The sequence below is a fragment of the Leguminivora glycinivorella genome, chromosome 12, assembly GCF_023078275.1.
Source record: "Leguminivora glycinivorella isolate SPB_JAAS2020 chromosome 12, LegGlyc_1.1, whole genome shotgun sequence".
In the NCBI taxonomy this organism is placed as follows: domain Eukaryota; kingdom Metazoa; phylum Arthropoda; class Insecta; order Lepidoptera; family Tortricidae; genus Leguminivora; species Leguminivora glycinivorella.
The window spans coordinates 19,366,274-19,382,816 of NC_062982.1; the positions used below are offsets into that span (position 1 = coordinate 19,366,274).

Below are 16,543 nucleotides of genomic sequence, written 5' to 3' on the forward strand. Positions count from 1 at the left end.
TCGCCTTTGCTAAAAATGCAAAGTTTTGACTTGCTAGCTGAGACTTCTAAACCTAAACTGTCCAAAACATTTAGCATTTTGTTCAAGCTGTCTTGCATCAAACAAACACCATCATTTAGATTTTTTTGTCTGACATATAGCACAAAGTCGTCTGCATATTGAGATATTGAAACGTTGACTATGTCTTTACAAATTTGATGAGTAGCAATGTTAAATAAAAGAGGTGATAGTGGATCCCCTTGTGCCAAGCCCTTGTCGGTCCACCGCACCATAGAAAGGCCGGTATCAGGGTCTTGTAAAATGAGATGTCTCTCGCTCAAAAAAGCCCATAAATATCTACAAAACTTGGCCCCGACTCTTAGACTATCTAGGATTTTGACCACTTTTGCAACCAACACATTGTTATATGCGCCTTCAATATCTAAAAAGCAAGCTATAGTGCAGATGTTTTTTGCAAATCCGACTTGTATGTAAGATACCAAACGTGCCAAACAGTCCATGCAAGATTGGCCCTTCCTAAAGCCCACGGTATTACGTGATAGAATCTGGTTTTTCTCTATAAACCATTCCAGGCGCCTCGCTAACATTGAATGAAATATCTTACACACACAAGATATGAGCGAAACAGGTCTTAGCTTTGAGATATTCTCATCATTGGTGTGACCTTGCTTGGGGATAGGTACTACTTGAATGTCTCGCCACTGGCTGGGCACCTCACCTGAGGTGAAAATTAAATTATAGATTTTTAATAAGAATAGTACGGCATTAGATGGCAAATTGTGTAACACCTCATAAGTTATTCCATCTAAACCTGGTGCAGACTTCCTATTTTTTAGGCATCTTTCTAACTCTTCCAGCGAGAATTCCCCCTCTAGATGTAGGTTCACAGAGGTAAGTGGCGGTGTCTCGGGTCGAACGAAGTCTGGCGTAAGAGAGCGCAATAGTTCGATCTTTCTCTCTTCAGGTGCAACGACTCTGGACCTATTTTGGCCTTTCATCCACTTCATACGATGCCACATGTCCGATGCGGAAGTAGTTTCGTCTATGCTTCCACAAAACTCCTGCCAACACAAAAACTTAGCGTTACGAATTAGGCGCTGGGCTTCTGCAACTTTTTTTTGCAATATAGATAGATTAGCGGGAGTCGGATTTCGTCTAAATTTAACTAATGCGAGTCGCCTTTGGGCTACAGCTAGGGATAGGGAGGGATTCCAGTAATTCTTGGGTTTGAAATTACGCGTAGGGTCAGTACATATTTTGACTATCGGAACATTAAGCGCCAACGACTTTCTGATACCAGTATCAAAAACGTCATAAATACATTGAACATCGTTTTGTGTGGAAATTGTCTCTGTAGCGAAATATTCGATTAGATACTCACGATAGCCGGGCCAATCAGCATTCTTGAAATTCAGCCTTTGTTCAAAATGTTTTTTATCTCTATAATCCAAACTACATTTCACAATGAGATGATCGCTGCCTAAATTTTCGTTCGTAACCTGCCAAGTAAAATCAACTGCAACATCAGACGAACTAAATGTGATATCGGGAGAACTTTCTTGGAGCGACCCATTTACCAATTTAACCCTTGTCGCGTTTCCATCGTTAAGAGACACAAAACCATATTCTAGTGATGAATCAAACAACTGATTTCCTCTCGAGTCACATTTGTAAGACCACTGGGTGTGATGTGCATTGAAGTCGCCTGCTATTAAACATTTTCTTGCGAAGGGTGTAAAGATAGAATCCCAGTCATGTTGAGTCGTCCGCACTGATGATGGACAGTACAAAGATACAATATAATTTAAGGTGGCACAATTGAAAATTTTAACACATACGATTTCAATATCAGGATTATTCAATTCAACCTGAAACAATTGGGCTTTAATGGAGTTATGAATAATGATCGCGACACCTCCATACGACGAGTATGATCTGTCTTTACGAAAAATAGTATACGAATTTATCTTAAGTATAGAACTACTGTCCAACCATGTTTCACTAACCAACGCGATATGAACCTTTTCTATGTTCATAAAAGCTTCAAATTCAGTAAGCTTTGGCCTTATGCTTTGCGAGTTCCATTGTATGATATTCAATGTTTTTTTAAGTTGCCTAGCCATTTACATTAGCAAAAAGTAGTTTAAAGAAATTTGCTGTCTTAAAAAACCTCTTAAATACCGTGATACATTCCTCCATTAGAATTTTGAAGATAAAGGTTAGCTTATCTGACCAGTTAACGCTAGAAAGAACAATGTTCTTAACTTCATCAATAACTCGAACAAAATCCGCTCGGCTCCGTTTGTTTTCCGTCAAGGTTCGTTCTTCGGAATCAGAGGTACTATGTTGTTCATATTCTTTCTTGTCCTTTGTCTTTGTCCTCTTTCGAGTATCTTGTTTAAAATTATTGAGATTACTGGACTCCTGGAGCTTACATTGGTTCACACCACCCTCGGATCCTTCGTTCTTTCTGGTGTTTTCGGTCGGGATTCGTTCTTCAGAAACAGGAATGCTGATGTACGCTTTACTTGGTCGTTCATATTCTTTGTCGTCCTTTGCCTGTGTTCTCTCTCGAGTAAAGTTTGAATTATTGTGGTTGCTGGACTCCTGAGGCTCGCTCACGACTCCCTCATTGTTTACTGTTGGGGAGATGACAGCGTCTCTGTAAGACTTTTTGAGACGGGCTGGTTCGGGAATGGGTAGCACTTCCTGGATCCAGGTTTCAGCGATCGGTTTCTTCTTTTTCTGTGTATAGAGCCACAATGCCCTTTTATAAATACAGTTTTCGGCAGCCATTATGCTTCGAATTTCCTTCTCTTTTAAAAAGATCGGACATGATCTGTTTAAGGCCATGTGAGTTCCTTTGCAGTTGATACACTTATATTCAGTTTTTTCGCAATTGGCGTGTTCTCCTCCACATTTCGGACAGACAATTTTGCCGGACTTACATGATTTGCTCAGATGGCCGTAGTTCCAGCATCGGGTACACTGACTAACTGGGAAATGATATGGCATCACCTTAAAACGGCAACCGTAAGCATAGATATAGGGTGGTAAGGAAGCTCCTTTGAAGCACAGACGGAGAGCTTCAGACTTGATCCACTTACCTCCGTCGTCCAGACGGTTCAGCCTATGGACTGACAAAATGTCTTGCGGACATTCAATGCATTTAAGGAATTCCTCCTCTTCGATTTCTAACTCCACGTGTTTCACAACTCCATATGAGAAGCATGCCACGTTCGACCAATAAGTACGTTTGTCCTCATTATTAAAGTCTTTCAAAGCCATAAGCTTTTCAGCCTCCTCTCTCGTATTTAGCTGAATACGTACTTTATAGGAACCCACATATTTAATCTTCATAACACCTTTAATACTATGACGTTGCAGCATTTTGGCTAGCGAAAATTGTTTCGGAAGCCCCGTTTTTGAAGCGACGAATACCTCGAACATCTGGTCAGATACCGAGTTTTCTTTGGAATCTACTATAACACTTGCCGCTACGCGGGCCTGTGCCCTCGGCTTCTTCCCGACGGTAATAAAACTAGCATCTGAAGTATAACTTTCATCACTAAGGCCGCCATCCGCCAATGAGTTTTCCAGATATCGTCGTACGTCCGACATAGTATCATCACCCGCTTGGCTTAGGTCACTTAAATCCATGAACCCAGCTCTACGATGGGATCTCGTTGACACCCATGACGGCATCTCGTTGTCCCGCTGGCCACAGTCAATGTTAATGGAATCAGGGGATTGACTCCCTTGACTTTTTTCACTCATTCGTCACGAAAATAATCAAAATTCACAATAAAAGGAAATTAAATCACAATTTGTAAATATTTTCCTCCCGTCACACTTGACAGCCGTCAGATTAGGTAACGTCAAACTTATAACACCCCTTCGTTTTTGCGTCGGGGGTTAAAAAGAGAGAGAGAGCGATTTGTAGCTAATAACTCAGCAGTTCTCAAAAAGTGAAATTTTAAGCGATGACCCCCTGTCTGTGTGTATGTCTGTCTGTCTGTCTGTCTGTCTGTCTGTTTGTCTGTCTGTCTGTCTGTGTGTGTGTGTGTTTGTGGCATCGTAGCTCTCGAACGGATGAACCGATTTTGATTTTTTTTTTTTTCTGAAAGCTGAGTTAGTCGGGAGTGTTCTTAGCCTTGTTTCATGAAAATCGGTTCACTAGGTCGCGGTCGGGGGTTTTTTCAAAATTTTAATTTTGTGGTTAGGTTATTTATTACGTATTAGAGAAATATACTATTTTACCTTTATAATGATGCCACAACCAACACATACAGTTCTCATGAAGGTATCCAAAAAAAATTAAACAAATTCAAAATCAAACACAAACACGCGGAGTTTGACAAGGCACTGCCGAATATATTTTTTCATTGACTAAGTAACGAGCGTACATTGCCATCTATACTTTTTGTAGCAAACTATGTAGTTAGGCTACGTTATTGTATCAAGAGAATAAGTAAATAATGCCGCAATATTTCGCTAGATGTCACTTTAATCAACTGTTTCTCCATCCCCTCCTTTGGATAGTAAGGTATCCGGGACTGTCTGCTGCATATTTTTTTTGGATACTATGCTATCGTGGGACTGTCAAGTGGATAAAAAATAAGGAAAAATTTAAATTAGTTTTTATTATTCCTAATGTTGTTACCAAGATTTTTTTGATGAATTTAATTTTTGTATATTCCGTCATTAAGGTTCTTTCGTACCTATATTTTCTTAATTATAACAATTATCCTGTATATATCTTACGAAAGTCGACTTATATTACTAAATGTTGGTGACAAAATAGGATCAATTACAATTTGCTGACGTGGCTATGTACAAACTTTTTGAGAAATGCGCAGCTCGGCTTAGAACTATAAATTCGCCCGTGCTATCATCGCGTCTCCTTTATTTACACGAGAGCGACTATCTTTTGTCCGTTTTTATAGCCGATTGAGCAGATAGCTCATAGCTCGCTCTTGGTGGGAGCAGTGCTTCAAGTAATACTCTGACGCTAAATACGTCGCCATCAAAACGCAACTGGCTCTGTCGCCTGGATTTTGACGTATATTATGGTTCTGGCTCTGTCGCCTGGATTTTGACGTATATTATGGTTATAATGTGACGTATATATTAAAGTTCTAATCAGGTTGAACACTGGAACTGAAGATGTGAACATTCATATTTAATTAAATTTTAAAGTAACTTACACAGTAACATGCAGAGAACTGAGTGCTAATAATTTCTTAACATGAAAATAACATTTTTATCTATTAAGAAAACATTTGTATTCTAGTAAGAAAATATTTTGTACAATTACAGGTATAAAGTGTACGTACAATTATATGATCTAGTTTTCTTTTTTAGTTGCTTAAAAACAGCGCTGTAGTAAAAAGGTCGCTGTTCTAGGTTGAACGATTATTAAATAATCAGTATATTCATGAGGTTTTCCTAATAAGACAAGTATATTTGTTTGTCGCAATCTATCACAACCGTGATAAAAAACTGACTAGCGAATACAATGTAACAGGGCGATTCAAAGATGTACTTACATCAGAACTATACATTAATGATATTATTTAACAACAGCGCTGCGCTCTAAGACTCAAATAATAAATGTAGCTCGAAAAACGGCTAAGCTAAAATGGGATTGGGCTGGCCAGACATGGCACAGGAATGACGGACGACTTGTGGGCCAAGATAACCACGGGGTGGGAGCCCCACGAGTCAAACCGGAGATCCGGCAGACCACGTCGGCGATGGCGGGATAACTTGGACTCCTTTTTGAAAGATTGGCCAGATGTTGCTCCAAACAGGGACGAGTGGAAAAAGAGGGGGATGCCTTTTCCCAGCAGTGGGACAGAATAATAAGAAAATAATAAGTAATGTCGAGCAAATTTTGGCACCAAAAAAAGGCGCGAAATTCAAATTTCCTATAGGATTTACACCTTCGCCATTTTTAAGTGTTATGGCTCGTTGATGATTCCACGAAATTTAACTTTAGAAAAAATAAAAGGCACGAGTATCTCCTCTGAAAATCTGTCCATCAAGATTTTTCAAGTTTTCGCACAGACAAATCGTCATCCGGGTTTAAACTTATGTTATATATTTTTTTGCCATAACCTCACAAAAACCCTATTAACCCATTCCGAACCGGATGATAGTAGCTTTCATTAAAATAATTATTTCAAATTCAATTAAAAACAAGACTTGTGATGGATTGAGTCGAGTTTCATATCATTACGGCTCCCGTGCTGCGCCGTTCGTGATTGATGATTGCCGAATGCTCGAATTGATAAATGATTGAAATGAAACTAATTATCATCACGTAGAGTGTTTAGATTAGAGTACTTGGTCAAGTAGTCTTCGATTCGTACAATTTGTGCATTACATACATACACACATATAATCAAGCCATAAAGGGGTAGGCAGGCCACATGAAAATACTCAAGTTTCAAGTGCCACTCTTGGCAATTAACGGGTTGAAAGAAAATCAAATTGTGCCATAGCAGTGACAGGTTGCCATATCCCACAGTCGCCTTCTACGACAGCCACGGGAAGAAACGGGGTGGAGAAACGACTCTCCTCGTGCGGTGACGGGTTAAGTGGGCCATTTTTTTTCAAAGATGTCCCGCCACTTTTTTTTTATTTGGAGAATTTTATGTGATGTCCACTCAGAATCACGAGCTCTTCCAATTCTAATAGGAGAAAAAAAATGTCTCAAGGTTGTTTCCCATTCCGTTACCGTGCTTTCATGCATTTTGTATGGCGGTAATGGAATGGAAGTTTTTAAAAATGTATGGAAATCTTGGGACTTTTTTTCTTCCATCAAAATCGAAAAACCTCGCGATTATGGGGCATTTTCTTTTCAAAGTTGTCCACCCCACTTTTTTGTAACATGGGTATTTTTTACGCGATTCATACTCAGAATTGCAAGGTCTTTCGATCCTGATAGGAGAAAAAAAATATCCCAAGAATTCCATACATTTTTTCGAAACTTCCATTCCGTTACCGCCATACAAAATGTATGAAAAAATGGTATCGGATTGGGAAAAAACCTTGGGACACTTTTTTCTCTTATTAGAATTGAAAGAGCTCGCGATTCTGAGTAGAAACCACATAAAAAAATGCAAATCCAAAAAAAAGTGGGGTGGACAACTTTGAAAAAAAATGGCCCTATGAATCGATAGTATGAATCGCGTAAAAAATACCCATGTTACGAAAAAAGTGTAAACTGTCTTTAATTTCACTTCATTGTTATTTATAAATATTTTTAGTACCTAAAAACTAACAGTAAAACATTTGATTTAAATTATGCATTCATTTATGTATTCTACTTATTCACCAGTAGCCAAGTGTGAACACGCTAGGCAATCTTTTTAATTTCTTACTTAGCATCCGAGCTACCGTCTAATCTCACGGTCAATTTGAACCTTCAACTCCGGGTTAAAATTAGTTCAGTTTATCATCTTGTCATTAAATGCAGTCTAAAAACAAAACAGATTATACAGGTAAGACACATAAAAATCGTATTTAATACCTAATCGTGTATTTTTATTATTTAAGTATATGTGACACAAATATGAAATAGTCCTATATTGCTGAAGTGCTGGGCAAAGGCTTCTCTATATTTGTCATGTATCCACATTCCACCATTCCTACCAATCAATACAGAATATGCAATAAGAAGTGGTAATGTTTTTATTTTTTTAACAAAATATTGTACTGTACTCACATACTCCTTTGGTATTTGACATAGATAATTACATAATGTACCTACAGACAGTTCGCTTGACCTTAAAGTTGTCCTGAATAATCCATTAAGAATACAATCTAAATGCATTTCATTTTGTATTCATACAGGATCCTGCATTTTAATTCAAACGTTTACTATTCTAACTTTTAGGCACTATCCTTTTGGTCGTTCTAATGGTGACATATAATTTTAAATTCTTTCTTAACTTGGGGACTTGGGTTAAGGAAAACTCGAGTCTCAGTACCCTTATAATATACGTACTTTTTCATATATAGAGCTGTATATAATATACTGAGTGAAAATACATCAGAAAATCAGGTCTTTAACATTAAGAAACTGCAAAAGTGAAGACGCAACATTGACGAACTTTTGTAAAGAGACCTTTAAAATTTTGATCCACATGAGAAATTCAAAATATTTGTTAAGAACTTCTTACTAAATTACGTCACTTATTTTTCCGGCATTTCAAGAAAAATGTGTCTTGAAACGTATGGTGCAAATTGACAATTTAAAACAAATGTTTGTCCAGGTGTTTCTTAATAGTGTATAAAAGTATCAGCTAGTTAAGAAGTGTATTAATTCATCCCGAGAGTGATGAAGTAGAGGTAAAGATGGCGTCTATAAAAATATTGTGCATAGTGTTTGTTCTGGCATTGGTTGGAGGAATACGTAAGTTGTTTTCTATCTAAAATAATAAACGACACCTGTGTGATAAAATTGGCTATCCGTTTAGTCACAGAACTCGTTTAGTTTTAGTACCTACAAATAGTACATTACGATACAAGTGCGTAAAAAAGGAAGCTAGAAACGAGTGGCGATAAATTAAAACACGACCGAAGGGAGTGTTTTAAATCGACACGAGTTACGATTACGAATTTCCTTTTCGCACGTGTATCGTACGACGTTTTTCAGTACAGATGAGCCTCCGAAGTTTCGACCTGGCATAATTATAATGAACCACTTCTCGCACTAGTGCGTAAAAAAAAATACCATCTGTACTGAAATTCGGTCGTGTTTTAATTTATCGCCACTCGTTTCGAACTTCCTTTTTTACGTACTTGTATCGTAATGTACTATTTTTTGTTAAATATTTGTATTTGTGTGTAATTAAGAAATTAAAAAGTTAATAATGTTACACTGCGTAAGTTCTGTATAAACAGAAGTTCCTTTCTATTAATTACACAAATATGTGATGATGATGATGATGGTATGATCCTGTTATCTCTCATTAGGGACATAGGGCTCTTAGACGAATATGTATACTAGGTCAATGTGCACGATGCGATTTATGTAATAATAATAATTATGTATTTTACTAATATTTAATTTAATGGAAAGCAATTGACATTTACTAAAGTTTTCATCTATCCTTAAATATTTGTCATTGGCCTTTCATAAACAGGGCTGACTATCCAAGTAAATAAATGTTAATGAAAAAAATAGACTTGGACAGTCTATATTATTATTCTGACTTTATTCAACTAGTTATTCATTTCAGGCGCAAATATTGACTCAGACGTAGCGGCAAAGAAGCTGTTAGCAAGTAAGCAAACATCTTTTACAAGTAGATTGTTATCGCAACCTTTGCAGTATCTGATTAATTTTATTTCGTTATTGTAGCTCACGAAATATTGCCGCCTTCACTTCTATTCCTGCTTCATTCACAACCGATTGGTCGCTCGCGGCTACCAACGCCAAGCCTTCCGGTACCACCAACACCACCAGTTGCTCCAAGTCTACCTGTACCACCAACGGCACCAGTGGCACCAAGTGCTCCTTTATCACCATCACCACCAGTGGCACCAAGCTTACCAGTACCTCCAACGCCGCCCCTTGCCCCAAGTTTGCCAGTACCGCCAACACCACCCGTTGCCCCAATAGCCCCAGTGCCGCCAACCCCACCGATCGCTCCCGTTCCACCAACACTACCAACTGCATCAAGTTCAGGTACACTCACCAGATTATTATAATGCCGCATGTGTATTTTCTTATTTGAATTATTAGAAATTATTTTATCAGTGATTAAGTAAGTATTTTTGACAAGCATCACAGATATATTATCTAAATACGTCTATCGCTGCAGCATTACTAAAGTGTGTATCTTTTTTTCAGCGAATCAATTGCCGCTTTCTCTTTTATACTTACTAAGTCAACCAATCAGACACCCAGATTCTCAACCAGTTAGTGCAGGAAACCAAGGAAATTCAAAACTTCCATGTAGTGATTTATATCCCTCCTCCGGATCAGCTTCAATAACTCCACCAGCATCTACACAGGAAAAGCCACACAAACCGTTATATCCCGGGCAACTTTCGTACGATGATCCTTCAAACGGTAATCGAAAAATTTTGAATATTGTACATGTCCCATTAAGACCAACAGTCCCAAGTTCTCTGCCAGTGCCTACAAGCATAAGTGGAAGTAAACCTGACAATACTCCTGTAGGCCCAGCGCCATTGCCATCTGAAGTTTCAACTACTTCAAAACAAGAAGATTTATCACCAGTTCCGAATAACCTGATAGGAGCATCGTCAATACCTGCTAAACCAGATTCATCCAACAATGATAATACCATTACATTCAATCCTAAAGACTTACCATATGAACCAGTCGGTAATATAGAAGCATCGCCAATCCCAGTGAGGCCAAATGATAAAACTACTGAACAGACTAAAAACAGTGAATCTAAGAATGCTATCAAAACAGAAGACCTGTCACCAACACCAAGTGAAACGAAAAATGAATCTCAAATACCAACTAAACCAAATGATAAAAAAGAAAATTCACCAGATAATAAAATAAATTCCACCGATTCTCAAGATAATAACAGCAACAACAAGCCTAGTCAAGAAGAAACAAACTCTGGTGTATCAGGTGAAAATATCTCGCAAAATGCAAACACTGATAACTCAGCGAAAGAAAATCCACAAAACCACAAAATCCATTTGCTGATTTAATTTTGAACGGTAAATAATGTTTAAGTATAACATTTTGTTATATACAGTTAGTTTTATTAAAAAAAGTATTACATGTAATTTGTGCAATATTTTTTTTAGGTGATTCATCGCAGCCAAAGTCAACGGATGAACAAACAGGTAGTCTATTTATTATTTGAATAGTGTTCTTTTATTTCTATTTCAATAATTTGTTGTAAGGAATTTGATAAAAAAAATACCTAGAGATTATGTCTAATGGATAATAATAAAGTTTAATTCAAAAACACAATTAAAGAGTCATTACATTAAAAACTCAGTAGAACTCATGATGGAATCCAATTATTATTAACTATTTCGTATTTCAGGTACGTCATCTAAGCCGAAATCGAAGAATGACAAAACTGAACAACCCAGCAATCCAAATGCTAACGTTATATTAAATGGTATACTTTGTCATAAATCATTACATTTAATTACATTTCAGGTACCTCGTCTAATGACGAAAAACCAAAGGAAGTCAAAGAAAATCCGATGAAAGATTTCATTCTCAATGGTAGGTTTAAAAACTTACGTAAAGTTTTAATAGTTATTTGTTATACAAGGGGGCAAAGTTATATTTTAACGCCGAGTGTGAAATTGAAAAACGAGCAAGTGAAAGGATTCTATAGTTGAACCTCGAGTGAAGCGAGTGGTTCGAGAATAGAATCCTGAACTTGCGAGTTTTTTAACACACGAGAAGTAAAATACATTTGCACCCGAGTGTAACACAAAACTTTTTTGCCCCTTCGAAATCACTATAGCGAGGAAACTACAACGCAAAAAATGCGTTTATCACTGCTTCCAGTAGTTCCACAGGTGGTAAATCATCAGTCGGAATATTTGTATATAATGTATGTAACGTAGTCATTTAATAACCGTTCTTTCTGACTAGTACTATTAATCTACTCAAAACGCGTTCAATTTCTTGATGTTCTGAAATTTATTACTAGATTCACCTACTTTTATCAATTTTAAAGCAGTTAATTTGACTTTATTCAAGGTCAAATTACTTTACCTCACTAGTGGATAAAATGCGTTTTTACCCGCTGGTATTAAAGGACAAAACACGTGTTTCCGAGCTAGTGAGGGGAAAAATGATTTAAGTTCCTTTCTTTTATTCTAGTTCAGCAGAAAAGGAGAACATTTATCATATTAAAAAAAACGGTTGACATGAATGAAGACGGAAATAAAGAAAAAGAAATTATTTCAAGTAAATTGTTTTTTTAGGTCCATCGGAGTTAAATCCAACGAATAATAATGAACAACCAACGAATCCAATGGCTAACGTCATATTAAATGGTAATGTATTTTTATTGTCATACATTATTTGCATTGACCCTGAAAACAAATTATATATTATTGTAATCGTTACATAACAGGTACTGCACCCGATGACACTGGCAACAAAAAACCCGTGGAAGTTAAAGAAAACCTGATGAAAGACGTTATTCTTAATGGTAAGTATACAAGTAAAGTACAGTTAGAAAAAAAAGTGGTTTACCACTTTTTGACCTTATGTGTTTAAAAAAATTAGATAATATCATAATAATTAAACTAGATCTAAATAACCTAACAAATTTTATATAAACCTAAAACAATAACAACTATGTAATAACAATAAAAACATAAAATTAAACGGTTCCCTGTTGTTCCCGGTGCGAAAGTGCCCATGACGCTCGCAGCATTTCCGCGTTGTATTACTATGGACAGCTATTGCACCAGGAACGACTCGGAGCGGGGTCTTTCTCCTTTTTGAAATAGAGTCGAAAAGTAGTAAACCACTTTCTTGGCTGACCGTACAGCTAAAGTTACAATTAATTTATGTAAAACCTTTGATTATTTCAATGCAAAAAAAAACATTTTTTTTTCACTGTAGCGAAATATATAAACTACTTATTGTATGGAAGAAAATTTCACATAAATAAACGATTTAATTGGAATCAAAAATTATTTGTTCATAAATTTTATCTGTATAGGTACTCCATCGGAGCCAAAACCAACGAATGAAAAGGAAAAAGATAAACAACCAACTAATCCAATGGTGAACGTCATTTTGAATGGTAATTTATAATTACATTTATGTAACTAATATTATCCTGGTAATTTTTAAATTAGAAAGACAACATTTGATAACGAATTTAATAATATTTCAGGTACTTCATCACGTGCTAAAGGTAACAATAAACCCGAGGAAACAAAAGACAACCCGATGAAAGATGTCATTCTCAATGGTAGGCAAATGAAAACCTTCTTTTACTTAACTAACATTATTCGATGGTCAGTTCAACGAAAGTAATAAAGTATTATGTACAACCCTCTGTCTTGGCTTTGCTAGCAGAGTAAAAATAAGCATAATTTATAAATTAAAAGTTTTTGCAAAGATGAAACCTAATAAATTTAAGTCAATGGGAACTAGTTGTGTTTTGTCGTTATAGGTAATCCATCGGAGTCAAAATCAAAGGATAACAATGGACAACCGACAAATCTAATGGCTAATGTTTTATTAAACGGTAAAATAATTGAAACATTACAACATAAATCCTCTTGTGTATTTTGTCGTTGAATAGAAACCGTTTCACAATGTCATCATTATGTTACAGGCACATCGTCTTCGGATAATGAAAAAGGTGACGATAACCCCAAGGAAGTAAAAGAAAACCCGATGAAAGATGTTATTCTCAATGGTAAGTTTAAATTATTACTTACTCGTACTCTATTTTAATATTCGTAGCCCATCAAAACCAGTTAGTAACATAAAACACATAATGTTATAATATATTCTACATATTTAAAAACTTGACTCCTTTTCTGGAGTTCGTTAAAATGACCATAATAACCGGATGTACTGTAACATGAGAAAACCGAAATATTTTAACAACGGTATAAAAAAAAGGTAATTTTTAGTGGCATTTAAAATAAAATTTTACAATTTTTTTCTAAAAAAATACGTTTTTGTTTCGAATCACTAGTTACTTTTTGATGTCTATCAACGAGGATAGTTAGATTATGTTCGATAACGGCATCATCGCCAACAAAACAGCATTTTGTTCTGAGACATTGTTGAAGCTGGCCATCAGGTGCATGCTCTTTGTATGGAACTGTTCTATTTATTCAAATGTATTTTGAATGTTTTGACAGACTTCAAAAAATATTGTCCAAGAGGAATATTTGTTTTATTACAAATAATAATCTGCTGATGAGGAATACGCTATTAAAATTATTCGGTTTCCTTATGTTACACCGTGTATAATGACAAAGATGAGTAAAAAAATAAGTTTAGATAAAGTAATGAAACCTAGGTTAAATTAAAAACAAGTACATTTCGTTGTTGTTGTAGATACTCCAGCTGAGGAAAAATCGACGGAAAACAAAACTGGACAACCCAGTAATCCACTGGGTAACCTTATTTTAAATGGTAATTCCTTCAAAATATATTTATGATAAATATTTTTCTGATATAATTAGAAGTAGTAACTAGAACTATTAAGAAAAATATAAAACAATTTCTTAACTTTTTTCAGGTACTTCGACCAATGGCAGTAATAACCAAAAACCTGAGGAAGCCAAAGATGGTAAGTAAAACCCAGCACGTTTTTTTTTGTGTATTTTAAGTTTTTTTTTGTATTTTCAAATTATCTGATGACCAAAATGAAAAAAATAATAAATTTAATTTTATAACTAGTATTAGCATTGATCATTATTTAATTTCAGGTTCAAAATCCAAGTCTGACAATGAAAACTGTAACGATGAAAAACCTAAAGATAATCCACTAAAAGATGACATTCTTAATGGTAAGTCTCAAAGAGAATTAAAGAAAACATTTTTTTACTAGCCTATTCTAGTGTTAGTGTCCCACTGCTGGGCAAAGGCCTCCCCTCGCTTCTTCCACTCAACCCTGTCACGTGCGTAATCCTGCCAGCGTGGATATTAGTCAAAAATATAGAAAGATGTGTAATTTTTGTTATATTTTATAAATAAGATCTAGCTTACTACTAAAGTACCTAATGTACAAACTGTCATTACATGTAACATAAAAAAGTATAAAATCCTTAGCTACAGTAAAACTATTTGTAACTTACTAATTTATTGCCAGATACTAACAAAACTCAAGAAGATCGGACAAGCTCTGGTGCCAAAGAAGAATCTAATCAACATCAGTCAGAGTCATCACTAGAAAATAGGGATGAAGCAAATTCAGCAACAAACGAAGGTTCATCACAGGAGTCAAACTCTTCAAATAAAAAAGAAAAAGTTTCTTCAGAACAGTCGAGCTCTTCAGAAGATCACGATTCTTCTCAAAAATCGGAAGACTGCTAGGCATCTAAAAGCTCTGATCTCTAACAACTTTTTTTGTTTATGAATTTGGATAGGTACAGACTAAGTAGATAATGTGTGCTGTGACCCCGGCATTTTTCCCATTTAAAGCAATAAAAATTAAATAACCTTTGCTTCTTACTTTCTATTTCGCTACCAACATTTTGTAGGTTTCTCTACCTACCTACCTAATGTACAAACTGTCATTACATGTAACACAAAAAAGTATAAGATCCTTAGCTACAGTAAAACTATTTGTAACTTACTAATTTATTGCCAGATACTAACAAAACTCAAGAAGATCGGACAAGCTCTGGTGCCAAAGAAGAATCTAATCAACATCAGTCAGAGTCATCACTAGAAAATAGGGATGAAGCAAATTCAGCATCAAACGAAGGTTCATCACAGGAGTCTTCAAATAAAAAAGAGGATGTTTCTTTAGAACAGTCAAGCTCTTCAGAAGATCACGATTCTTCTAAAAAATTAGAAGACTGTTAGACGTCTAAAAGCTCTGATCTCTAACAACTTTTTTTTTACGAATTTGGATAGGTACAGACTAAGTAGATAATGTGTGCTGTGACCCAAGCATTTTTCCCATTTAAAGCAATAAAAATTAAATAACCTTTGCTTCTTAATTTCTATTTCGCTACCAACATTTTGTAGGTTTCTCCTCTCCTCTACTGTGCTTACCCAGTTAAGTTACTCCGGTCCTTTATCCTCCTTCCTCGACTTTGTATACCTACATTACTTATTCAGTTATTTTACTTACATATAATAAAATAAATAAGTAAATTCATATTATAGGACATTCTTACAGAGGTTGACGAAGTCTGACAAAAAGTAGTGACTATTGATTAGTCATTAAATTTTCCGAGTATTCGTCAGGTCTAGCTTTTGTTAAAAACTATTGCATTATGGTGTGTTCGATGACTAACTTTTCGTGGAACAATTAGAACAACAAGCATTTACAATATTAAACTACCCCTATTAATAAATTTCAAATGTGTTGTTTCCAAGCAAAAAGTCTCACTTGACAGAAAAACTCTTTGACAGGGTATTATTGTAAATAATAGAAATATACAAGCTGTTCTTGCCCTTATGGTATGCGACAAAATGAACCCTTTGTCTATACTATAAAACAAAACAAAATATTTACACACAACGTATTTAATGCGTGATATTTACTCAGGTATATACAGGGTGTAAACCTAATACGAGGCGAACCTCTTAAACGGTGGTGAGTATAGGACGTATAAAATGTAATTAGATAACTTTTACTTAAAATTGAAATATTTTTTATCCATACAAATTAATTCGGCCCGCAACGTAATGCAAACACACTCCCGTTAAACGCTCGTTGACAGTTGTCATTGATTGTCATCGCAATCACGTTTACAGTACATTGCTGCTGAGATTTTTTTCAAAAAAGTATTATGGGGTGAAAATTAAGAGTAAATCAAAAACACCTCTTAATTAATGATAACAATATTGAATTATACA

General features: G+C 35.6%; 2 protein-coding genes across 4 annotated transcripts; both read left to right on the plus strand.

Moving 5' to 3' along the window:
* Window positions 1-8,364: 8,364 nt before the first annotated feature.
* LOC125232034 (vegetative cell wall protein gp1-like) lies at window positions 8,365-11,219 on the plus strand. Its single transcript, XM_048137645.1, has 6 exons — window positions 8,365-8,422; window positions 9,252-9,296; window positions 9,374-9,700; window positions 9,866-10,719; window positions 10,810-10,848; window positions 11,174-11,219. The coding sequence occupies exons 1-4, from the start codon at window positions 8,365-8,367 to the stop codon at window positions 10,708-10,710; spliced, it is 1,275 nt and encodes a 424-aa protein (XP_047993602.1). The 3' UTR covers window positions 10,711-10,719; window positions 10,810-10,848; window positions 11,174-11,219.
* A 1,618-nt stretch (window positions 11,220-12,837) lies between these two features.
* Window positions 12,838-15,670, plus strand: LOC125232094 (SWR1-complex protein 4-like). Of its 3 annotated transcripts, none has more exons than XR_007177704.1 (8): window positions 12,838-12,959; window positions 13,164-13,238; window positions 13,329-13,412; window positions 14,066-14,143; window positions 14,250-14,300; window positions 14,440-14,520; window positions 14,823-15,099; window positions 15,324-15,456. XR_007177704.1 is itself a non-coding variant. In XM_048137708.1 (8 exons), the coding sequence occupies exons 1-8, from the start codon at window positions 12,938-12,940 to the stop codon at window positions 15,539-15,541; spliced, it is 615 nt and encodes a 204-aa protein (XP_047993665.1). In that variant the 5' UTR covers window positions 12,838-12,937; the 3' UTR covers window positions 15,542-15,670. The 3 variants fall into 3 exon arrangements, 2 of the variants coding, with proteins under 2 accessions (XP_047993665.1, XP_047993666.1); XM_048137708.1 differs by lacking the exon at window positions 15,324-15,456 and adding an exon at window positions 15,462-15,670 and having other exon boundaries at window positions 14,823-14,966; XM_048137709.1 differs by lacking the exons at window positions 13,164-13,238; window positions 15,324-15,456 and having other exon boundaries at window positions 12,875-12,959; window positions 14,823-15,177.
* The last annotated feature ends 873 nt before the right edge of the window (window positions 15,671-16,543 follow it).

Coding starts and splice junctions, on each gene's coding strand:
- LOC125232094 (XM_048137708.1), top strand. CDS start 12,938: ATGAAAGATGTCATTCTCAATG. Junction 12,960..13,163: donor GAAAGATGTCATTCTCAATG/GTAGGCAAATGA, acceptor TTGTCGTTATAG/GTAATCCATCGGAGTCAAAA. Junction 14,144..14,249: donor GGGTAACCTTATTTTAAATG/GTAATTCCTTCA, acceptor AACTTTTTTCAG/GTACTTCGACCAATGGCAGT.
- LOC125232034 (XM_048137645.1), top strand. CDS start 8,365: ATGGCGTCTATAAAAATATTGTGCATAGTGTTTGTTCTGGCATTGGTT. Junction 9,297..9,373: donor GGCAAAGAAGCTGTTAGCAA/GTAAGCAAACAT, acceptor TCGTTATTGTAG/CTCACGAAATATTGCCGCCT. Junction 9,701..9,865: donor ACCAACTGCATCAAGTTCAG/GTACACTCACCA, acceptor TCTTTTTTTCAG/CGAATCAATTGCCGCTTTCT.